At 46.4% G+C, this 24915-nt stretch overlaps 2 protein-coding genes and 1 long non-coding RNA gene across 9 annotated transcripts in view; 2 read left to right on the top strand and 1 right to left on the bottom strand.

The window, feature by feature from the left end:
- SEPTIN5 (septin 5) overlaps positions 1–7832 on the top strand; it is a 95515-nt gene extending 87683 nt beyond the window's left edge. For all 3 annotated transcript variants that reach the window (XM_083590431.1, XM_083590432.1, XM_083590430.1), the window contains one exon: positions 608–7832. In XM_083590431.1, coding sequence (XP_083446557.1) covers positions 608–664 — 57 coding nt within the window. In that variant the 3' untranslated portion in view covers positions 665–7832. The remainder of the gene's footprint in view (positions 1–607) is intronic.
- Positions 1–24915, bottom strand: part of LOC310751483 — a 363050-nt gene that overhangs the window by 269874 nt on the left and 68261 nt on the right. The gene's annotated exons all lie outside the window — the stretch shown is intronic.
- GP1BB (glycoprotein Ib platelet subunit beta) lies at positions 8826–18460 on the top strand. Of its 5 annotated transcripts, none has more exons than XM_083590681.1 (2): positions 8826–9638; positions 17659–18460. In XM_083590681.1, exon 2 carries the CDS (start codon positions 17667–17669, stop codon positions 18270–18272), a length of 606 nt encoding a protein of 201 aa, XP_083446807.1. In that variant the 5' UTR covers positions 8826–9638; positions 17659–17666; the 3' UTR covers positions 18273–18460. The 5 variants fall into 5 exon arrangements, with proteins under 5 accessions (XP_083446807.1, XP_083446804.1, XP_083446805.1 ...); XM_083590678.1 differs by lacking the exon at positions 8826–9638 and adding an exon at positions 11701–12019; XM_083590679.1 differs by lacking the exon at positions 8826–9638 and adding an exon at positions 16530–16735.

A 24915-nucleotide genomic window follows, 5' to 3' on the forward strand; every position in this document is an offset into this window, starting at 1 on the left:
CCTGGCTCATCAATTAACCCAAAGCATATTTGCATACTTAGGAAAGTATATTAAGAGAAAAAGAGAAGAAGAAAACTTCACTCATATTAAGTCTTCAGAACTTCCACAGTCATTGGTGTGGGTAATAAGTGTGTGTCATTTTGTCATCAGTGACGGCACAGGCACCGTCCAGTAGGTGCAATCCCAAGGCCAACTGTTTTTGAAGGAGGCTGACATTTAACCAGCAGCCTCCAATAGCAATGTAAACACCAGGTTCCCATCAGTCAGAATGAGAGTGGGGCGTGTTCATGTCTCTAGATAAGAGTGGACTTCTGCGCTGCCTGAAAGTGCAAATTTTCCATTGTTGGCCGTGTAAGTACTCAGAGTCAGATGTTGGAGGTCTTATTCCTTACTCCACTGCACAAGTTCAGCAACACCATTTTCTTTTAGGACTCAGGGGCTTGTACTATACCACTGAAGACTACAAAGCCCATGATGCAGTGTAGAAATAGAATCTGCCTTGAAATGGGGGGCAGCCTGGCGGCGGGGGTGGGGGAGAGAATATTGCTGGAAAAGTAATAAATAAACAGCGTCACCTCTCCCCCCTCCCTCTCTTTTCTTCCTACAGTTGCGTAGAATGCAAGAGATGCTGCAGAAAATGAAACAGCAGATGCAAGACCAGTGAAAAAAGGAAGCTGGGATGGAAGTTGCAAAGGAAGGGATCATCCTTGTCACTGTCTGCAGTTCAGCTGGAATCGCAGATGCTTTAGGAAGGACTTTCCTGTTGCAAAACAAAACAAAACAAAAACAAAGAGACTTGTGAGCAAGAGCGGCACCCGTTCCCTCCCTCCCTCCGTCTTTCTAATTCATGGGTAGCCAACATGGTGCCCTGCAAACACTGTCGAACTGCAGCGCCCATCACAGGAAGTTGGCAGTCCAGCAGTGGCTGTAGGACACCATGTCAGCTACTCCCTGCTCTATTTCGATCGTAGCAACGTCTGTTAGTGGGAAGGCGGGAAGACGAGAGGGGAGAGAGGTCGCTTGCTGCGGACCTCTTCCACGATCGGGATATTCCCTGCTGTCCCCACACTTTCCTAGATGTACTAAACTGTTATTAAGGAGCATTCTGGTATTTAAAACCAACCAACCAACCAACCACCATTTCTATGGCACATGGATTTTGAGGACTCTTGTGTAAAATGCACGTTAACTGTTTACTTCTAACCAAGGTGCTGTGACCCTTCTCCTCCTCCTCTTTCCAGCTCTCCCCACCCCTCCATTTTGTCCTCAAACTTTCTGAGGTCACGGCAAGCTTTTGCAAGATGGCCGACGATACCTCTGAACCAAGTGCTGCTGACATAAGCACCAACCAGCCTGACCTCTTGCCTAGGACATTCCTTGGTCTTTTCCCCACCAGCCGCTTTGAGAGGATGAGCAAAAAGTTGGTTGGGTGTGTGGCGTTCTTTGATGGTTTCTCAAAACATTCCTGACATGGCGATGATGTTTTTACTAAGAATCTCATGGCTCTTTTTTGCACTATGGGGGGGAAGGACTTAAAAGACCTGCTGGCGAGGGATCCTAGTAAAAAAACAGCTCCCACTGCCCTTGTTTTAGGTGAGTTGTATTGAGTGATGTAAAACTGTTGGACTTCTTGCAGAGGTAAGGATCTGCAAGGCGGGAGTTGCTTTGAGGTTTAGCATCATCTTGGCACGCTCAGCCCATGCTTCGTCTCTCACCATCCATGGAGCAAATTTGGATTCCTAGAGAAATGTGTTAATTGGTTTGTACGCTGTCCAGTGGATTCCTCTAGTGAATGTCTCAAGTCATTTTTAGGGATCTAAAAAATCCCAGCCGAAAATGGACTTGGGATGGGAGCAAACCATGGTATTCTGCTAACCTGGGATTGTGTTGTGTGGTTGTGGGCTTCTAGAAATATGCATTGCTTCAGTCTGGGCCACCGTGCAAATGTCTGCTGCATACAGAGTTAGTGTGAGTCTTTCTTATTCTGCTCAGTTGCGCTGCATCATGGATTTTGTAGTCTAGAGGCCAGCACCCAATGCTCACAAGGTTACAGCTACAAAGTCCATGATGCAGTGAGACTGAGAGCAAATTGCACATGCATGAACTGAGGAGAGGTGGCTATAGGATGTATGGCATCACAGATGGAACAAGCTGAGATCTGAATAGGGGAGGCAGATTTTTTTCTGCTGTTGCTAGCAGTTGGCAGTCTTATGGCCAGAGATAATTTATACACCTCGCACCCAGAAGTCCACATTCTGCAACAAGGAAACTTTAATTCTGTGCAGTGTGTGTAACACTCTGGAAAGTGTCCAGAGGCTCCCAGGGAGAGGGGAATGTGTTGTGCAGCTTTTGCAGCTTTCTCGTATCCAGGGCCTACCTTTTAATTTGAAATTACAGGGCTCCTTCTGCTTTCTTTGCTCTTTTTACCCTTCTTCTCCCTTTAGGACAGGCTGGGAAACCTCCCGCTCCTCCAAATGTTGTTGGAATTCAACTCCCACTTGCCGCAACCAGCACGGCCGATGTTTAGGGATGATGGGAGTTGTAGTTTATCTCTGGAGGGCCACAAGTTTCACCCTCACCTGCTTTCGAATGCAAAAGAGAGATGGGGCCCCTTGTTTTCTAAGTGTTGACTAGAAATGGATATTTTTTTACAGGAGCAACTTGTCACAACAGAAGTGTGAATATATCCCTATCAAAATACCCTTTTGCGGCACTGCTAAAGATAAGGGAACATTGTCCTCCTTTGCAGGGAGCGGGGTGAAATCTCTTTCTTTCTGTTTCTATCTTTCACCTCCCATCTTAAACAGAAAAACCAAGCAGAATATAGTGTGTTGCCATTAGATGTGCCACACTTTCTTTTAGGACAGTGTTTTCCAAACTGCTTTTGGACTACAGTTCCCATCATCCCTGACCACCAGTCTTGCTAGCTGGGGATGATGGGAGTTGTAGTCCAGTAACAGCTGGAGACCCAAGTTTGGGCCATCCTTTGTCGACCTGCTGCCTTCCAGATGTTTCCGCTACAACTCACATCGGCCCCAGCAATCACATGGGGCGTGGCAGAATCATTCCCCTGATGTTTGCTTCTTCTTTACAAATACTCCTAACGTGTCTTCAGCCATATCTCTGACAGGTCTACCAACCTGCAGGCTTCCTTCTTTCCTTATAGAGAGTGAAACTTCTCAGGGTCCCAAGTTGCAGCCCTAGTTTATACCTCAGTTCCACCTGGCTAAAGCCTGGAGGAAATCGAGATGAGCCACAGAGCGTCTTGGGGAGTCTCATGGTTGTGCTCAGAAAAGGCCGGCCCTGACATTGGCCGTAATGACCGCTGCTGCCTCAGGTGGCATCTGTGTGTGTGTTGCAAATGGTGCTGAGGTGTTGGAGGACAGAGCTGTGTGTGGCATGGGGCCTACCCTGAACCCCCTGTTAGTTTACTGCTCTTAGCTGCAATGTCCGGCTGTGTCCTATTCCCAAGAATCAACCCATCAGCTCCCGTACGGGGCAATGGTGGAGGGGACAGCAGTTGCTGGTGCCCATTGGGACTGGCAGGGGTGAAAGCAGGGGCGGTCCATCCTGTTTCACCACCTGAGGCAAAGCTTCCCTGCCACCACCTCCCCTGCCACTGCGGCCTTGTTTTTGTGTAGCTGTGGTGGCTTCCGGTGAAATCTTGTGGAACTCTCATGAGATCTCACAGCATTCTGCCACCCGAGGCGGCTGCTTCGGTTAAGCTCATGGGCAAGCCTGCCCTGGGTGGAAGGCAGAGTGGCCAATTGCAGAAGGAGCTGGAGCAAATGGCAGGCAGATTCTACTTAAAGCTGCCTCTATATCTACAGTATAATGCTCTAACTTTTAACAGCCTTCATCTCCCCCACCCATCCCAAATCCTGGGAAGTGTAAATGTCTGGAATTGTTAAGAGACCCCTGTTCCTCCCACAGAGCTACAATTCTACAATTCTCAGAGCGGTTTAACAGCCAGTCCTTCTTCAAAGGGATGTGGGTGGCGCTGTGGTTTAAACCACTGAGCATCTTGGGCTTGCCAATTGGAAGGTCAGCAGTTTGAATCCCTGCGATGGGATGAGCTTCTGTCCCAGCTCCTGCCAATCTAGCACTTGGAAAGCACGCCAGTGCAAGCAGATAAATAGGTACCACTGTGACGGGAAGCTAAACGGCATTTCTGTGCACTCTGACACTCGTCATAGTGTTCTGTTGTGCCAGAAGCGGTTTAGTCCTGCTGGCCACATGACCCGGAAATCTGTCTGCGGACAAACGCCGGCTCCTTTGGCCTGAAGCGAGATGAGCGCCACAACCCCATAGTCACCTTTGACTGGACTGAACCATCCAGGGGCCCTTTACCTTTACCTTTTTACCTTCACAGGTAACTGTGGGAATTGTAGCTCTGTGCGTGGAATAGGGTCTCTTCTAACAACTCTTGGCACCCTTAAGCAACTGCAGCTCCCAGAATGCTTTGCAGGAAACCATGTTAAGAAGGCACCATAGAGCTTCAAAACGATGGTATGAATACAGCCCTTGTTTCTTGTTTCTTTGGGGCCCCAGTCTGGGTGACAAGTTCCATGATACCCCCTTTATCCTGGAAGGCACAGGGAACTGTTGGCGAGAGATAAGGATTGCCTTCTCCTGCAGCCACGGCTGTGTTCTCATTCTGCGTGTCTTTCATGCTAGCCTCACATCCAGTGAGGAAAGCTGCAGGCTGTGTGGCTTTCCCTGATAAGGTGGTACTTCAAAGGACAGCAAGCAACCCACATGACCAGGCCACAGCCTTGCTTAGGCTGTGTACATGCCATACATCTAAAGCTCATTGTTTCTGCTACATAACTGTGGGAACTCTCTGAGCTAGCCTGCTGGAGCAAAACCAGCAGAGAGTCTTGAAAGACTAATAAATCTGTTACGCCATACGTTTTTGCGGGCCACATGGACCACTCCATCAGATGCATTGAGTGTATCCTAAATTGGCAAGCGTCCGTATGACACACAGCGTTGCGGGAATGAATGAGGTCAGCAGGGAATGGAATGTCAAAAGAACAGGCAGCGATGATTAGCTGAAAGCAACATAGTTACAGTAACCAATGAACAAGGCAGGACACCGTGAACAATGGACAAAGCAGTGTTGGTGATAATGCAAATACTGTGACGTTGGCAAGCTCTTTAATACATGCAGAATAATCTCAGCTCCAGCTATTTGTCCGACAAATTGAAATTCAGCAGTGTCCTGCTGGGTTTCGATATGGCCAACTGTTAGGCTGAAATGCTCTCTTGCAGGAGTGGTGAGGGGCCTCTGTGGTCCTGCAGATGCTACTGGACTACAGCTTCTCTCCTTCCTGGCCATTGGCCATGCTGGCCGGGGCTGATGGGAGTTGGAGTCCAGTAACGTGTGGACAGGTACAGCCTCCCCAGCCATGCCCTATGGCTTACCTTAAAGACAGGAGCTTAAAAGCCAATGTTCTCCAGAAGCTCATTGGAAATTCAAAGGAGGGAGAATATCCTGGGGCAGTTGGAGACTTCCTGATGTTGCCACCACTGCTTCTTTCGAGAAGGTATGAGATGCTATGGCAGGATTGGGGAACCGGTGGCCCTCCAGATGTTGCTAGACTCCAGCTCCCATCAGACCCACCCAGCATGGTCAGTGACCAGGGCTGATGGGAGATGTAGTCCAACAACAGCTTGGAGAGCCACAGGTACCTTGGATACAACCCTGAGACTCAATGAAAGGTGAAGCTCTTCCTCTGATGTTTCCTTCTTCCTGTGCTTTTGGAAACATTCCAGGGGCTTTGAAATATTGTTGAATGGGCTGAAGTGAAATATAATTGGATAGAAATTATGCCCCCAGCTCTAAATGGGAGGGGCTCTTTGTCCTAGCTCATAGCAGCAGGTTCAGCGTGGGTCTGTGTGCTCATTGGCAAATGGAATATAGATGGTTTGGTCTGTCTTTAATGAAGGGGAGCCCAAGAACAGTTGTGGATGTCTTGAGTTTTAAATAGGTTTGAGAAACACTGCCTTAAGGACAGCTGCCTTACACCCTAATACGCACAGCTGCACCAGAGTTGAGTCCATTTGGCCATTCTCCAGCTGTCTATGGGAAAGGTCCATAGCGTGTGGTGCATCTGCACGAATCCTGATGGGCTGCAATTAGGGATGGAGGAGAATTTCAATTCTATACTCATTTAACACCGAATTCATCAATTTTGCTGTTTCTGAAACATGCTTAGAAGCAAAGCACAGAATCCTTCGAAATTCAGAGTTACCCGAGTTTTACAGCTCAGGTCTCCAACCAAACAACATTTACGAAAGCGCATAAAAATGAATATTTTATTAGGAATAGCATCCACATATCAAGAGATACGTCTTTGCAAAAATGTGTCAAAACTGCACACACAGAGATGCTTATTGGGGGAAAAAGTCACATTGAGATGCTGAAGAACTTTCATGAGGATTTCTTTAAAGCTAAAATTGCTGCGGAGATGTGGAGAATTGAGTTTAAGCTTGGAAAAACGGGAAATGGAGAGAACTCAAAATCCTTCCATCCCTACCTGCAACACATGGTTTTGCCTGTTACAAACCAGTGCTTGAAGTACAGGAGGCAGGCAGCTGGGGACCAGTCGTCTTATCTTTTGTGTTGGCCTTGTGTCCCTTCCCTATCTTCTATTTTTATTAGAAAGCTGTTGGAGTATGGCTAAAATCAGAGGATATCAGCAGCGGGGCTTGTGGGTTTAATTAAGGCCCACCCTGCTTTTCTCTGTCCTCCCGCTCCAGTTTTTGAGCACTGCAACTTGGGGATGTTGAAACCTGTGGCTGTGCGCAAGCCATTGCTGGGCTCCAGCTCCCATCATTCCCTGACCATTGGCCATGTTGCCTGGGGCTAATGGGAGCTGGAGTCCCAACAACGGCAGCTGGGGGGGGGTGTCACCGGTTTCTCCACCCTCCTCCAAAAGCAAAGGACGCCGATGGATTTGCTGCTTTCTTCTCCTAGGTTGGCCTGGACATTTCTGCACTTCCTTACAACCACCCGGGAGGTATGCTTCTCTGCTCTTCCCTGTGCTGTGTTCGAAGCAATGCTTTCGCTGTCGGTGGTAGGGTGCTTCTGAAAACCAGTCACTGTGGGTTGCTGGAGGAGAGAGTGATGTTGCACTCAGGTCCTGCTCGTGGGCTTCTCACGGGTGTCTAGTTGGCCACGGTGAGGATGGGATGCTGGATTTGGAAGGGCCGGCAGCCCGACCCAGCAAGGGCCGTTCTTAAATGTTCTTAAGAGGGTCTCAATGGGGATGCAAGCCCACAAGTAGCATGTGGGTGGTGGGTTGGAGAGGTCCAAGGTAGACTGTGCCTCATCAGGGAGGTGCTGAGCCAATATCTGTGCCAATAACCTGATTTGCTCCCACAAACGGTGGTTTGCTATTCAACGGTACACGCTTTGTGCTTGTTCTCACAAGTTATTCCGCATGCCTTTTTTTTTTCTTTTTTCCTGGAAGGAGGGGGGGAAGGTTGTTCTCTGTGCTGTGTGATGACCTCTTGCCTTTCTCAGGCTTCCCCTCGCACCTCACTCGTTGCAGCCATGTTGTAAACTGCGGCTTGTTGCTATTGCTTCTGTGACACCCGCCTTGCCTTGCTCTGTTCCGTACCGCTTTTTCGTTTGTTTGTTTGTTTTGTACATTTCTGTTGAACTTTTTTTTTTTTTGGTCATGGTGATCAAAGAGAACAGAACCTTTTAAACATATCCATTTTATTAAAATTATAATTATAATTATTATAATTATTATTATTAATATAATGTTTACTACCTGAACTGATCAATGAAGTAAACTAAAAGTTTTAAAAACCCGAAACCATGCTTCTTTGTCATTGATCACTCTGTTAAATTACTTTCCATAACACAGGGGTTGTCTATCTTTTAAAGTCCGTGGGCACATTTTGAGACGGTGTCGTGGCCGCCAGTCACAAAATGGCTGCCGTGGCGTGTGTGGCATAACACAAAATGGCTGTCTTGTCATAGCAAAACACAAAATGGCTGCTGTGGGGTGGGTGTAATAACATTAAATGCCTGTCTTGAAGGCATGGCAAAAGACAAAATGGCTGCCACATCTAAAAGAGCAGGAGGAGAGTCAGGAGCATAAAATGGTGTGGGCATGCCACCCCATCAGTGGAGGAAAAGGCACTTACATCAGTTTCCACTAGGCTCCCTCACAGTGGGAAGCTCTTTGATTCTCTCATCTGTTCAGAATGGAAGGGAGGATGGGTGTCTGATCCAGGTATCCACTGAAAGGTGGGCTTCTTTAAAGCGGTGTGTCCGATGTAGGAGAGGACAAGCCGGTGCGAACAGGAACTGAGTCAACAGTCTCTTGGGCCTTGTGGATTTTTGAGGGGATATTTACTAAGACCTTTGGTTGGTGCCATAGGAGATACTGGCGGGCACACTAGTACCCACAGGTATCCCATCAGCGAGTCCTCCCATAGCAGAACAGGGATGCTTAAGGAATTTGATCTTGGTGAATTCTTATTTTAAAAAAATCACCTGAACTCAATGCTGGCTCCAGATCTTGAATAGCCCTTGGGTAACTGGGTTAAACCACAGAGCCTAGGTCTTGCCGATCAGAAGGTTGGTGGTTCGAATCCCCGCGACGGGGTGAGTTCCCATTGCTCGGTCCCTGCTTCTGCCAACCTACCAGTTCAAAAGCACGTCAAAGGGCAAGTAGATAAATAGGTACCACTCCGGTGGGAAGGTAAACGGCGTTTCCGTGTGCTGCTTTGGTTCGTCAGAAGCGGCTTAGTCATGCTGGCCACATGACCCGGAATCTGTACGTTGGCTCCCTCGGCCAATAAAGCAAGATGAGTGCCGCAACCTCAGAGTCGCCAATGACTGGACCTAATGGTCAGGGGTCCCTTTACCTTTAAGTGACCAGCAGTGGTCCCCCATCCCAAATTGGGGGCCCCTCCTTCCCATTTCTGTTTCCACTAGCATGCCCTTTCTGCTTCCAAATAAGTACAACAACTCTCATCAGCTCGTGACAGCACGGCAAATTGTTCAGGATGATGGAACATGTAGTATAATGCACTGTGGGCAGCCATAGTTTCCCTGTTCATGGTGTAGCCTCAGATCCCCGTTGCAGAAATCTGCCCTCCCAGCATGTGTAAAGTGTTGAAGTTGTGACAGGGACACACGATGGAGTAGGTAGGGCCAACCCTTCTTCCCTTCATCACACGAAGCTTGAAGGTTCAGACTCTCTGGCAAATGTTGGGCTCAATCCATTTGAGAGCTGAAGAGCAGCAATCTCCATGGCTGCATCTGGATGACAACAAGGAGGGAGTCCACATACAGAAGTCTGGGTGCCATTCAGGAAGGCTAGGCTTTATACTACGCACCAGCTCAATTCCCCAAACTGTTAAGGGCACTGCCCCACAGATTGTACATCATCGCAGACTAGCTTCCATTTGAATGAGTGGTGGAATCTTTGGACAGGCATTTTCAGGTCATAGCAGTCTGGATCCTGAAACAACCTAAGCCTGCGAAGTTGAGCAAGGAGAATTCCTCCCTTCCCTCCCTTCCTGACCCTTGAACGCAACGACTTCAGTCTTGTTCAGATCTAAAGCGTTGGCCGGCTCTTGCAGTGAGAGGACTATCGCCATCAGTCATGGTAAGTGAGCAAGAAGCTTCATGATCTGGATTGAAATATCTATATAGCTATATCTAGATTCTTCTATGGGAAGCCACTTGGAGATGGTCTTGTTTTATTGGGTGGCCTGCATATGCAGTCAATAAAATCAATAAATTATATCAGGGTTGGGGAAACGTTTTCAGTCAGGGTTCACATTCCCTTCTGGACAACCTTCCTTGGTTGTCAGACAGAGCAACATATGGAGTATCCACCTTTGTAGAGAAGGCTTGATTCTACTAGAGATGGGTGAATCTGCCAGTTTCAGTTTCTCAATTTTTCCACTCATAAAAATCCAGTTCTCCAGATTTCCACACCAGTATGTGATTTTTTTTTTTAAAGTTCTCATGAAAATTCAACAAGATTTGTGCATGAATTCCTCCAATGGACCCATATGTACACAATTTTGCCTAATGTACACATTTTTGTAAGGTGATTTCCCCTTACACAGTGCATTTTTGTCTCCTATTTTCACCAATACACTTTACCCTGTGTTTTTTGCATGCATGGCTTGGATGGAGAACAGCACTGCAAAATTCAGAGAGGTGCACATTTTGAAGCATGACTGGGTTCCGGTTGACAGGATGTGGTGGAACTCCATCCTTAACTAAGGGCGACATATGCTTTTGGGTGCCGAGTCATCAGAGGCTATCAGTCCTTGTGGTCAGTCCTACCCTTGACTCGCCGAGTGCACAAATTTGCCCATCCTGAGTGAATGTTTGAGAGGAATCGTGTGCAGAAAGCACCTGCAGATCTGTTGCACAACTGCACGGACCTCCTCTTCCTTCCCTTCCACATTTATGGCAGAGACTTGGACCCTCGTCTGCACCACTTTTAACAATCATGGCTCCCCCCAAAGAATCCTGGAAAATATAATTTGTTAAGGGTGCTAAGAGTTATTAGGAGCCCAGAGATGGAAAGAAGATAAAGTCCCTACCGGAGAAGAATGGCAAATCGAGTTGATGGACTATGCCGAAATGGCAAAACTGACCGGAAGACTTGGGAATCAGGAAGACCAAAACTTTAATAAAGAATGGGAAAAAGTTATAATTTACCTCGAAGGCCGCTGTAAGCAGTTGAAAATGTTAGCAGGATTTCAATAATGCTTGTAATGTAATGAGAACTATGGACACAATGGAATTATTTAAAAAAATGGATTATTAAAATAAAGATGCAGCAGAAAAGATTTAACAACAGAACCCGTAGAGGGGAAGGTTTGTAGGACTCTTGTAACTTTGAATGTGTTGTGGTATGATTGTAAACTCAAACATGTAAAATCATTCATATATATTCATACACACACACACATACACACATATGAGTTATTAGGAGACAACTATTCCCCTTACAGAGCTACAATTCCCAGAGTGCTATAATAATCAATCCCTCTTTCCAGGGAACTCTGGGAATTGTAACTCTGTGAGGCAGTGGCGTAGCGTGGGGGGTGCAGGGGGGCCCGGCCGCACCGGGCGCAACATCTGGGGTTAGGGCAAATCCACGGGTTAGGGGGCGCAAATCCACGGGTTAGGGGGCGCAAATCCATGGGTTAGGGGGCGCAAATTACTTGCCTTGCCCCGGGTGCTGAGAACCCACGCTACGCCACTGCTGTGAGGGGAATAGGGGCCTCTTAGCAATTCTCAGCATCCTGAAAAAGCTAAGTTTCCCAGGATTCTCTAGGGTTTCAGACTGGGGTTCTTCCCAACCCTACCTGAAGTTACTGGGGTTTGAACTACCACCACCACCACCACCTTCTTCTTCTTCTTCTTCTTCTTCTTCTTCTTCTTCTTCTTCTTCTTCTTCTTCTTCTTCTCCTTCTTCATTTATTTATACCTCACGCATCTGGCTGGGTTTCCCCAGCCACTCTGGGTGGCTTCAAACAAAATATTAAAAATACACTAAAAATACACGACCTCTGCCACCTCCCTTCCTTACAGGCACATGGGAACGTATTTCTGAATCCCTGCTAGTGAACTATTGCAGAATCTGAAGAAGTGTGCATGCACACGAAAGCTCATACCAATAACAAATTTAGTTGGTCTCCAAGGTGCTACTGGAAGGAATTTTTTTATTTTAATGGAGAATTGTTTTCTTATTTACCATTCTGCCACAACTGGGAGTGCAATTCCATTTCTGAGCGTGATGCGAAAACCAAGTCTTTCAGTCAGCAGGGAAGAGGCATCAGCTTGCAAGGACAAGCTTGTGGGATCTCCGCAGAATGACGGGTTAGGAACAGGCTTCCCCTTATCTTTCTGGTGCAGGCAGTGGATTTATCAGGATTGCTCAGCTGTGCACTTACTACTTCTCACACAGCTGGCCAGCATTCAGCTTGGGTTCTCATTCTGCAGAGGAGCGAGCTGAGAGTGGTAAGTCTAAAACCATTTCCCCCACAGGTACATAGGAAACTGTCCTATGTCAGGACAGGTTGTTTGTCCATCTAGAGCAGCGTTTCCCAAACTTGAGTCTTCACCTGTTTTTTCATGAGCCAGGACTGAGCTGTGCTCCAACATCTTCAGTGACTCTGCAAGGAATTCTCAAGGAAGTCTCTTGGGTCGTTTGGCGCATCTTTGCAATTCCCCTAAGGATATCACAGTCTCAAGAGTTATTTTCCACCTTGGGCTCTTTTGGGAGGAAGGGCAGGGTATAAATTTAATATATAATGATAATATACAGTATACCGACTCTAGAGCAGTGGTTCTCAAACTTTTTCCTCTGGGCCACACTTTCCGATTAAAAATTTGCTTGCGCCACACCCAATTCTTTTATCGATAAGAAACGCACTGGAAAACAAAAAGAAACAGCTCCTAGCAGCGCTTGATTTGGAAAAGATATCTATCCATATTCGGCAAATTTTTTAAAGTCAATACTACACTGAAACGTTTAAATATCTTTGTCCTTGAATCTTACCACCACACCAAGATGCAATCACAAACTGCTAAGATTGAGACTTGTCAATCTAATAAGTTGTATGCTTCCTTTATTCTGTTGTATTTATCCCTGCCGAGGTACCTGGTAGATTTACCAAACGTTAAAATGAGGGTAGCCTTTATGCAGGCAAGACTGAATGTCCTTCCATTAGCAGATTGGATGGGCCAACATAAAGGAGTTCCTAAGAAGGACAGAGTTTGTGGCTGCAACTCTGTGTCCATAGAAGACATAACCCATGTACTCCTTGAATGCCCTTTTTATAATCTTAGACGCAACTACATCCACACATTGCTAAGATCGTAGAAGGGTAGGTCATTTCTTGCAAAGACCTGTTTTCTGTTGTCTGATGTAGAGAAGTTATCTATCCTTTAAAAGGTAAAGGTAAAGGATCCCTGACAGTTAAGTCCAGTTGCAAACGACTCTGGGGTTCCGGCACTCATCTCGCTTTACAGGCTGAGGGAGCCGACGTTTGTCCGCAGACAGTTTTTCTGGGTCATGTGGCCAGCATGACTAAGCCGCTTCTGGCGAAACCAGAGCAATGCACAGAAACGCTGTTTACCTTCCTGCCAGAGAAGTACCTAGTTATCTACTTGGACTTTGACGTGCTTTCGAACTGCTAGGTTGGCAGGAGCTGGGACCGAGCAACGGGAGCTCACCCTGTCGCAGGGATTCGAACCGCCGACCTTCTGATCTGCAAGCCCTAGGCTCAGTGGTTTAGATCACAGTGCCACCTGCATCCCATCTATCCTTTAGAACATCCAAATTTCTTACTAAGGCTCTGCAAATTCATGTAACAAAATTTAAAGGGGGTATGGGAAATGATTTATCCTCTAAAGGTCGGGAGTAGAAATGTAAGCCACTTTTAGTAGCAGTATTCTTGTTATTTGTAACGGCTGTTTGCTAAAACACAATAGGTAAAAGGTAAGGTAAGGTAACGCGGGACATGGGTGGCGCTGTGGTCTAAACCACTGAACCTCTTGGGCTTGCCAATCAGAAGGTTGGCGGTTTGAATCCTCAAGACGGAGTGAGCTCCCGTTGCTCTGTCCCAGCTCCTGCCAACCTAGCAGTTCGAAAGCACGCCAGAAAGTGCAAGTAGATAAATAGGTACCACTCCGGTGGGCAGGTAAACGGTATTTCCGTGCGCTGCTCTGGTTTTGCCAGAAGCGGCTTAGTCATGCTGGCCACATGACCCGGAAAAACTGTCTGTGGACAAACGCTGGCTTCCTCGGCATGAAAAGCGAGATGAGTGCCACAACCCCAGAGTCGTCCACAACTGGACTTAACTGTTAGGGGTCCTTTACCATTTTTTCCAAGGTAAGGTAAAGGGCCCCTGGATGGTTAAGTCCAGTCAAAGGCAACTATGGGGTTGCAGTGTTCATCTCACTTTCAGGCTGTTTGTCCACAGACAGTTTTCTGGGTCATGTGGCCAGCAGGACTAAACCGCTTCTGGTGCAGCAGAACACTATGATAGAAAGTAGAGCACACGGAAACGCCGTTTCCCTTCCTGTCTCAGCAGTACCTATTTATCTACTTGCACTGGTGTGCTCCCAAACTGCTAGGTTGGCAGGAGCTGGGACAGAGCAACAGGAGCTCACCCCATCGTGGGGATTTGAACCGCCGACCTTCTGATCGGCAAGCCCAAGAGGTTCAGTGGTTTAGACCATAGCGCCACCCACGTCCCTAAAACACAAGAAACTGAACTGCACCACCACATTTGCCATCCTCTCCTGCCACACCAATGTGGCGCATCTCACCCTCTGAGAACCACTGCTCTAGAGATATGGGCGCTGCCTTCTTTCAGGTCAGGCCATTGGCTCATCTGTCTCTCCATTGTCTGGCCCCAGTTCTGCAGGACTTTAGGCACAGATCTTTTCTAACCTGACTTGGAGACACTGGGGATTGGAGCTGGGATGCTCTGCCACTGAGCTAGCACTTGTGTCTCAAAGCGATGTCTTCAAAACTCACCCGGCGCTGGGTATCAAAGAGCTTCTAAGAGATCAGTGCTCTGTCTGATATGGAGCCAACTATTCTGGTCCCATAGAAGCAACAGATGAAAGAATAAGCAATGGGATACTTTCTGTCTCTCTCCTGACCAGTGTGTCAGCTGATGAAAGAATACACAAGGTTTTGAGTTACGGAAAACTCTTTAAACGGGCTGTGATCCCTTTGTATGGGCTTTTTGAACAGCTCTTCTTACACTAACCTCCTGCTTCTCATTCCCCCCCCCCCACAAATCTCTTGTGTTGGTAGATTTAAAAGTATTCCTCCCAAAATATGTGACCTCTGGTTCATCCTCATTCCTTTCCTGCAGAGGGGAAGTTCTGCTCATCGAATGAGCCTTCCCTGCTCCTTTCCTTTGGCAGCTCCCTGCTGAAAATGTGCTCCTGGGTCTGGGGAAAGCTTTGGGAATGGGGCAGCGAGTGTAAATGGAGGGAGGAAATGGACACAGTGCTCCTCCCATTCCATTAACAGAGAAGCAACCCAGGAACCATCTGAAGGAGTCTTCCTTTGAGTCATGTAAAGGGAAGGACTTTAGCTCAGTGGCAGAACATCTGGTTTGGATGCAGAAGTTTCTAGGTTCAACTCCTGGTGCCTCCAGGTAGCACTAGGGAAATCCTGGAGAGACACTGCCAGTCCGTGTAGACAATACTGAGCTAGCTGGACCAATGTTGTGATTGGCATATGGTAGCCTTCTATTATATTTTGGGATGTGGAATGCACTGTGGGTTAAACCACAGAGCCTAGGACTTGCCGATCAGAAGGTCGGCGGTTCGAATCCCTGCGACAGGGTGAGCTCCCGTTGCTCGGTCCCTGCTCCTGCCAACCTAGCAGTTCGAAAGCACGTCAAAGTGCAAGTAGATAAATAGGTACCACTCCGGCGGGAAGGTAAACGGCGTTTCCGTGCGCTGCTCTGGTTTGCCAAAAGCGGCTTAGTCATGCTGGCCACATGACCCGGAAGCTGTACGCCGGCTCCCTCGGCCAATAAAGCGAGATGAGCGCCGCAACCCCAGAGTCGGTCATGACTGGACCTAATGGTCAGGGGTCCCTTTACCTTTACCTTATGCTTCTATTTAATACAGCCTTTTATCTTAATTTAGGACTGGTTTTTTTTAGAGGAAGGGGCATAGCTCAGTGGTAGAGCACCTGCTCTGCATGCAGAAGGTCTCAGGTTCATTCCCTGGCAGGTGGGTCTGGGAGTGATTCGTGCCTCGAACCCAGGATAGCTGCTGCCAGTCAGAGTAGGCAGTGCTGAGCTAGATAGACCAATGGTCTGACTCAGTATAAGGCAGTTTGGTTGGCAGCACCAAATACTAGCAAGAAAAGAAAAAGGGTACTGGGCAATTGAATTTTATAAAATAGTAAAATGACCAATGTACGGGGCATCAATAGAGAGTTAAAAGACTTGGGGCACAAATTTGCATATGATGTGCATGCGTTTTGCATGTGCTGATTTACTTTTAAAGGTGCAAATTTAGGATGCTTTTCAGAGGGAGGAAAACAGGCTTTGGCTGCCAGAGCTTACTCTGAGCTATGGGGCATTTGCAGAATTTTCTGGGCCCTGTACTTTTGGGTGGATCAGGCCATTTCCCCCACCTAGGCTGAATATAGACACACACACACACACACACACACACACTCTGCGAAAATGCTTTAATTTTTAAAAATATATATACTGTATATATTGAATTTGCCATTAGCTCACCATCGCCATCTAGCGCCACATTTGTACAATGCACTTAAAACTCACTCAAAACATTAGATTTGCACTGTATAGACGAATCCCTACACCCTGTTATCACAAATGGCTGATTGTGTACTATGAAAAGTAAAGGAGGTACCTTTGGTCAAATTAAGATGACAAGCAGCTGGGGTCACACTGATTTTGCGCAGGGATGAGAAAACCTGTCAATTCTTATTTCTCTCAGATTCCCATTTTTCTACTCTTAAGTTCATACCAGAGATGGAGAGAACAGTGTTGTCTCCCCCGCCCCATACTGTTGCGACTCCAACTCCCATCAGCCTCAGCCAGTATGGCCAAGAGTCAGAGGTGATCAGGGTTGGAGTCCAGCAACATCTTGAGCTCCACTGTTTCCCTGATTTAGATGGCCTGCAATGTTGACCCTGTCCTTCCATTCCCTTGAGTGATTGACCTGGTATGTGTGATGGTAGTGCTTTGGTCTAACTGGCCAATTCAGTTACTGCGATTCAGTATCCCTGTAATGAGCGGCACCTGGGAATGGTTTCTTATGCTTCAGGTATCATGCAACTGGTAGCAGTGGTTATATATTCTCATGACCACTGCTCTTGTGCATTCTTCTAATTTATGGGGTATGTGCCTTTGTTCTTCTTATTGTAGTTGTAGCATATGAAGAAGAGTTTGGATTTGATATCCCGCTTTATCACTACCCGAAGGAGTCTCAAAGCGGCTAACATTCTCCTTTCCCTTCCTCCCCCACAACAAACACTCTGTGAGGTGAGTGGGGCTGAGAGACTTCAAAGAAGTGTGACTGGCCCAAGGTCACCCAGCAGCTGCATGTGGAGGAGCGGAGACGCGAACCCGGTTCCCCAGATTACGAGACTACCGCTCTTAACCACTACACCACACTGGCTCTCACACTGGCTCTCACCACACTGGACATACAAAATATGGGTTGTAATGTGTGAAATTTATATAGTTTTCATGTACACAGGTCATTGTTTCATACTTGAATTCTTTTGTAGTTGTGCTGAAGAAGATTCCAGCGAAACAGTCAGATTATCTGGAATCACTGTCCTATGTTGTTATTCACTTACTACTTCGGCACCATGAACGCCTAAAAAAGTTTTACCACTTAGCCCACAGGATAGCATCTATTCCTTTGTTTCAACCATAGACTTATTCTACTTCCACGGACTTTCAAAGATTGACAGACGTGTGTTCATTTGATTTCAAATATATTAGAGAATTTACAGTGTACACATTTTCTTTTTGTTGTAGTAAATCATGTATATTATGCAATAAGAATTGCAGTGCTATCTAGTCTTCGTGTTGCTTGCATTGTTTGTTGGTCCAACTGGCGACTCTTGTGTCTTTTAGGGTGGAAGATGATTTTCCTCCGGCTCCTCCTCCTCCTCGTCTTCCTCCCTCTCGTCACTCCAACCTGCCCTGAGCCCTGCCTGTGTGCTTCCACTCTCATTGACTGCACCGCAAAAGATCTTATGCACAACAACCTCCCCACCTCCTTCCCTCCCTCGACCACCAAGCTCTACCTCAACCACAATAATCTCACCTCCATCCCCAATGGGCTCTTTGACAACCTGAAAGACCTCCAGGTGGTTCACCTGTGGGCAAACCCCTGGGAATGTGACTGTCACATCCTCTACCTGCGCTCCTGGCTCCAGTGGCAGCAGAACCGAAGCTTTTACAGGAACGTCATATGCTTATCCCCCTCCCATCTTCAAGGCAGGATCATCAGCTATTTGTCGGAGGATGAGATCATTTCCACCTGTCAGTACTGGTACTGTGGTGTGGCGTTCATCTCTCAGATGTGCCTTTTCATCTTCCTCCTCGTGCAAGCAGTCCTGCTTCTCCTGGTCATCGTCTACCTGCGTAGAATTCGAAGGATAGCCAAGGAAGCCAGGCGAACGGTCACCGAATTCGACGAACGGGGAGATACGTGGTCGACTCATTCTCGAAAGGGTGCAGACTGATCAACGGGTTGGATGTGTGGGAGAAGAGGGGAGTTCAGCAGAAGTCCACTTGTGGATGAGATGGCTTTGTTTCAGTAGTATTGAAAACAAAAATACGCAATATTCAGGTGGTTTTTTTTTTAAAATTGGCTTTGTATGAGATAACAGTGTCATCAACACAAAGGTGAATAAAGACTTTAGTTAGCCCAGTCTTAGGTGGATGAGATGGTATGGGGAAGGTCCGTCAAATATAGATTAAATAAGATGGGAGCAAGAACACATCCTTCTGTCGACTATGACTGGGAGAGCAGTGGGAGTGGAGGCAAGATGGCGGCTGTAACAACTTCTCCTTCATGAACCCTCCGGATTACAAACCTTTTATAGCCTTTTATAGCCTTTTATAGCCGTCTTTTTAGCTGTTTTTATTAGACTTTTAAATCATTTTACCTTTGTTAGAAGTTTTAATCGTTTTACTTCTATGGTTGGCCAATATACGTATCAACAAGGATATTCAAACCTTCTGCTGATTAGTACCGCCGCCTTGAAGATTGGGTTATGCTGAGCAGCGGAGGAGGAGTAGCAGAGGAGTTGCAGCCATAAAAGATAAGTTCTCTTTTGTCTCCGTTTACCTCTACTTTGAACCTCCGTAGTCAGTGAGACAGCGACAAATGGGTCATGGCAAGCGACCAAGATCTGCTGAGAAAGGTTGTTCTCCTCCAAGAGCAAAGCAGTCAAAGCTTGAATCCCCCCCACCATCTACTAACAATAACAGCAAAACGGAGCAAGTAACTGTTTCTGCGGTCGAAACATACAACCGCTTCTGGCCTCTGTATGATCAAGGAGAGTTGGAAAAGCTGGCTGATTCAGCGGGGGATGGAAGCCATAGGGAAGCCCTCCTCCCTGACACCTTAATTACCCCTCCGTCACTGAAACGGGAAGCATTAGGGCAAACTGCCCATGATTTAGTACCTGATCAAATACAACTGGTAATCAGGACTTTAAGCTTCATTTTCAAGGAATTGGAGGGGATTTCTTTGTCATTGAACAAACTTTCACGGGCCCTTCTGGCTCATCTACCTTCCTCAACTGAACTATCTAATTTGCATCAATCTCCTGTGCAGCTTGTAAGTGCCTTAAAGAGACAACTTGATCAGAAATCTCTCCTTAAGGGCCTAAGATGCAGGCTGCCTCTGCTCCAAAGGAATAAGCAATCTTTGATTTTTCAACCTAACAAAATATGTTTATCCATTTTTTCCCGTGACGCCCCCAGTCTTAGGTGGAATAACCTGAGGATGGCTAAAGGGTACCTTCGTGATTTGTTAAATATTCCTTTTTTCCAGATAGATCTTATATCTGTAGCACCCCTGAATGCCACGCCCTGGCCAAGGAAATTTATGCTCTCCTTCCAGTCTGCAAGGATCCCACATCTTCTTGCAAGACAAAAAGATCGGCTGGCACCCTGGGAGATTGTAACAACAAGAGTCTTTAAGGACATGAGTGTTAAACCTCTTTTTGCCAACATCTCAACTGGCAATGAACGCTCGTTTCCTTCTTCTGTTCCTATAATAACGGGAAAAACACCTAGCCGGGTATCCCCTGTTCCACCTGCGACCCCAAGTGCCCATCTAGTTACGTTGAGGAATGATCCAATTGCAAGCGGAGATTGGAATATCCCTGAAGAGAGAAATCTTATCTCCTCTTATGGAAAACTCCCTTCAGAGGAACAGCAGGCTATTCTCGATAGATTGGATCTACTCAAACAAAGACTTCTATCGCAAGGGGACCCCTCTATACCGATGAGAGAGGAGAGCAGGCGCTCCACGTCCCACATGGTGTCTCCATCAAATGCCCTGATAATTTCTCAACCTGAGACCTTGTTACCCCCTACTGATCTGAATCAGCAACCACCTGTTGACCAACAGCACCATTCTACCGTGGAGGAAGTCGATAAACTCAATACTCCCGTCTCAGTCCTTATGCCCAATCAAAATATGGAAGTTGATGACTCCTTTGCCTCAATGCCTGAGCTAGAATCTACCCTGCCTGAAGATCACCAGGAAATGACTATGCATGCACCATCCTCACGTTCATGTCCTTTAATACATCTGCGTGATAATTCCTCTCCATCTGCGCAGCAACTACAAGTGATGGCTGGAACACCTCTTAGCGCTACCCTGGTTAAGACTGATAATTCTGACGGATCTACTAGTGTAGCCCACCAAAGACTTGTTACTACTCACCTCAATGAACAGCATCCGACCTCACCAACTTTGCCTAATTCTTCCATCTCGGCAAAGCCCTTCCTGCCTGTTAATGTTACCAAATCATCGATACAATTAACACGGAAGAAGACCTTATCCGCACAAACTAAAATTACCGATTTCCTTATGGGTCCTCGTTCTACCTCCAAGAACCCATTAAACAACTCAAAGTGACAATTACCGGGACAGCACAAGGACTCGACATTATCAATACTTAGCTGGAACATTGCTGGTTGGAGAACCAAAAAATCAGACCCCGAATTCAGGAAGTACATAAATTCATTTAAAATCATTCTATTCCAAGAAACATGGGATGAGGAAGAGATTACCATAGACGGCTTTGATCTTCTAACACTTCCGGCCTCCCCTTCTTTGAAAGGTGGTCGCCCCAAAGGGGGCCTTTTGATTGGGATTTCACTCCAACTTCGCGCCAAATTCACTCTGGTACGGGCTTCCCCGCCTTTTGCTCTATCTGGACTGATCACAGAAGGGAAGTCCTCATTACTAATTACTAATGTTTATCTCCCCCCCGAAGGCTCAGCGCCTGATCTTGATTGGAGATGGGAATCATTTGAAAATCACCTACTGTCATGTCATACTAAATGCCCTAACTCGTACTCCTTAATTGGGGGAGACTTTAATGCTCGTATTGCCACAAATTGGGACTTACTAACCAAGTCCAAATGGTGGACTCCCCCATGTTTGGACAATTTTGACTTGGAACATGCCAGAATTAGAACTTCAAAGGACAACAGAGTAAACAAAGCAGGAGTGACCCTTTACCAAATGGCCATTCGCCTGAATCTAGTATTTTTGAACGGCACCTTCCCCCCCGATATACCGGGGGAGTTCACTCACCTGGGACTAACATCTAACAGTGTTATCGATTACCTCTTGATCTCCGCAAATCTGGCCGTTAATGTACTTTCCTTTCAAGTTGAAAACCAACATTTCAGTGATCACCTCCCAATAGTGACCACTCTGTCATTGTTCCGGTGCCAGAATGACAATAAACACTCAGTCCTTCTGGAAACCTCATCATCGATCAAAATAAGAGGGATCAAATGGTCGGAGGCTGTGGCCCAAAAATACCAGGTTTTCTTCCATAGGGAAATCAACGCCTACTTACCTCAAATAACTACTGACTTACAAGATTCCAATTCGGTTTTGAAACTTTTTAACCTTCTTATAACAAACCTTACCACTTTTTTTACATCACCTCCTCAAAAGGCAAAAGTGGCGCATTGCAGTGCTGGGGCCCCTTGGTTTAACACCTCTTGCAAACAAGCAAGATCCCTTCTTCGTTCCATCTATAATGAATACAAAAACTCTAATGCTAAGGCTCTACCATCTTCCTATTTACAAGCCAAAAGAGCATACAAACAGACTTTAAAGCTGGCCAAACGCGAGTGGTATCAAAAACGTTGGCGAGCCTTGATTGCGGCCTCGAGATCCCGCAGACCACAGGAATTTTGGGCTCTGATAAACAAAAGAGCAAGGAAGTACCCACTGACGATTATCCCTGCGCCCACATGGGAACAATTCTTGAGTAAATATTTCTCCTTGGCAGAGGAATCCAACTCATCCACGGAACTCCGAGCCGACCATCTACCTTTGTGGCCCTCCACTGACCCAGACCTGATAATGGACTTGATATTAGATCTGAAAACGGGCAAAGCCCCCGGGCCGGATCTAGTCCCTGCTGAGGCTATTGTTGCGCAACCGAGGTGGTGGGCTGAAATTCTGGCCAAAGTCTTTGATGCAATTAATTCTACGGGGCTTATCCCTAGGTCATGGAAGGAGGCCGTGATCGTGCCAGTCCATAAAAAGGGTCCCCCTGCTGACCCAGAGAACTATCGGAACATCAGCCTTTTGTCTATCATCGGGAAAATTTATGCAAAATCTTTGCTGTCCAAGCTGTCCCATTGGGCAAATGACTCAAATTTGATTGGCCATGAGCAAGCGGGTTTTAGGAACAATTACTCGACCTCTGACCATATGGTAATCATGTATCATCTTGCCAGAAAATATTCTGCCCCGAGTCGGGGGCGCCTATGTGTCGCTTTTATAGACCTAAAGGCTGCCTTCGACAGTATCCCAAGAAATTGCCTATGGAAGAAATTAGAGAGATGGGGCATAGATAGAAGGCTGTTATGGCTTATAACCCAATTACACCATGGGTCGTCGGCTAGAGTGAGACTCACACCGGCGGGAAACCTATCCAACGAGGTCCCAATAAATAGAGGTGTGCGCCAAGGCTGCATTTTGGCCCCACTCCTCTTCAACCTGTTTATTAGCGATATGAAGCTCTTTCTGAACGAGTCTCATGCCAACATTCATGCCCCCCGCCTAGCTGATTTTCGCTGCCCTTTGCTCCTATATGCCGACGATGCAGCGATCCTTTCCTACTCTAGAGTTGGTTTATGCAGAGCTTTAAAGATTTTTGCGGCTTATTGCAAACTTAACCATCTGACAATTAATCATGGGAAATCTAAAGTCCTGGTCTTTTCCAGGTCTCGGAAAACTTACAGCTCGAAGTTAGATGGAGTCCAATTAGAACAGGTTTTTAAATTTAAATACCTGGGAGTCTTTTTTCATTACAATCTAAGCTGGAAGCCACAGATACAGTATTTATTAAACAAAGGGAAAACAATACTTTATACTCTACTCCAATTTCTTGCGGCCGACGGAGCCTCTCACATCCCTTCTGCATTGAAGGTATACCACGCAAAAGTGGTTTCCACCCTCTGTTATGCTGCCCCACTCTGGGCCCCAGGGTCCAATTTAACATCACTGGGGACATTGCAGAATCAGTTTCTCCGTCGCCTTCTGAAACTCCCCATGTGTGTGAGCAATGCAGCCATACGTCTGGAGTTAAGGATTGCATCATTGGAGACTGTCATCTGGAAGTGAGTCTTTGGCTATTGGCTGTCCAGCTGGCATAGGCTTCCCGACCATTACCTTTTTCAGTGCCTCTGGCGGGACGTCTTTGTCAATCCGTGGGTAGGGAAAATCCATGCCAAACTTCTGAGCATCGGAATTTCCCCAGCAGACTCCTTAAAGATGAACTTACGCTCAGCCAAAAGCCTTATTGAGCAAAGATTAGCAGACATTGAAAATCAACACAACCTCGCCAGGGGTGGGGGTGTCTGCTCCCCCAGGTATCACGGAATAACCCCACCACTTGGCCTTCCATCATACATGTCATCTCTTTCATCAGTACCACACCGACGTGCATTTATTCGTGCAAGGTTCAATGTCTTTCCATCAAACCTGCTGAACCACAGATTTTCCAATGGTTTGGTGTCTCCGCTGTGCGTGTGTGACGGGGAAACTGTTGAATCTCTTTCACATATAATGTTCAACTGTCCCCTACATAGCATAGCCAGGGCTAAATTCCTGGGTCCTGCTTTACTGCGCTTGGTTGGCAGGCCTGTTGAGTCACACGCCGCACTGCTTTTGCAGGATACAGATCCTTCTGTAACTCTGCAGGTGGCGAGATTTCTGAATGCGGTTATCTCACACCCAAAAACCACCAAAAAACAACAACAACATCAAAACTAATTGGACTGTTATGTTGAGAGTGCATGTCGGAGTTCGTCTTTAGTTTTCCTTTTCTGTGATCCATCCCTTGGAGCTCTCCTGGCCCCAAGCCGTCACTTGGCTCTGCTCAATGACCCACCCTTGCATCGGGGTGTTCACCTTCTGTTGTCGGATATATCTGTTTTTATGTCCCTGTGTTTTTATGTTTGTACATATTTTATGGGCTAATAGCCGTAAATAAATAAATAAATAAATAAATAAAATCCTTCTGTCAGTGAGATGTCCCTGGTTAAATCAGTGGACCTTTACTAATGTGTTATGGTACCGTGATTGGATCAAAAGTACAGTGGTACCTCGTAGCAGATTTAACCATTTCATCCTGCGTATTCCATTTTAGCATTTTCCAGGTGGAAAAAATCAAAATTAGAAACAGAACTGTTAGAACCCAAAACTAAGATTTTGTCAAGGATGTATAACTTGCTGTTGAAATGGAATACTCAGGATGAAACGGTGAAATCTGCTATGATTAAATGGGCACAAGATGTTGGTCATAACATTATGTTTGCTGACTGGGAACAGTTGTGGACCACAGGTATGAAATTTATGGCATGTAATGCCTTAAGAGAGAATATTATGAAAATGATATACAGGTGGTACATGACCCCAGTCAAGCTTGCAAAAATATATCATTTGCCCGATAATAAATGTTGGAAATGTAAAGAAACATTCTTTCACCTTTGGTGGACGTGCCCAAGAATTAAGGCTTTCTGGGAAATGATCTATAATGAAATGAAAAAGGTATTTAAATATACCTTCCTGAAGAAACCAGAGGCCTTTCTTCTGGGCATTGTCGGCCAATT

Source organism: Podarcis filfolensis (genome assembly GCF_964270895.1).
Source record: "Podarcis filfolensis genome assembly, chromosome: 16".
In the NCBI taxonomy this organism is placed as follows: Eukaryota; Metazoa; Chordata; class Lepidosauria; order Squamata; family Lacertidae; genus Podarcis; species Podarcis filfolensis.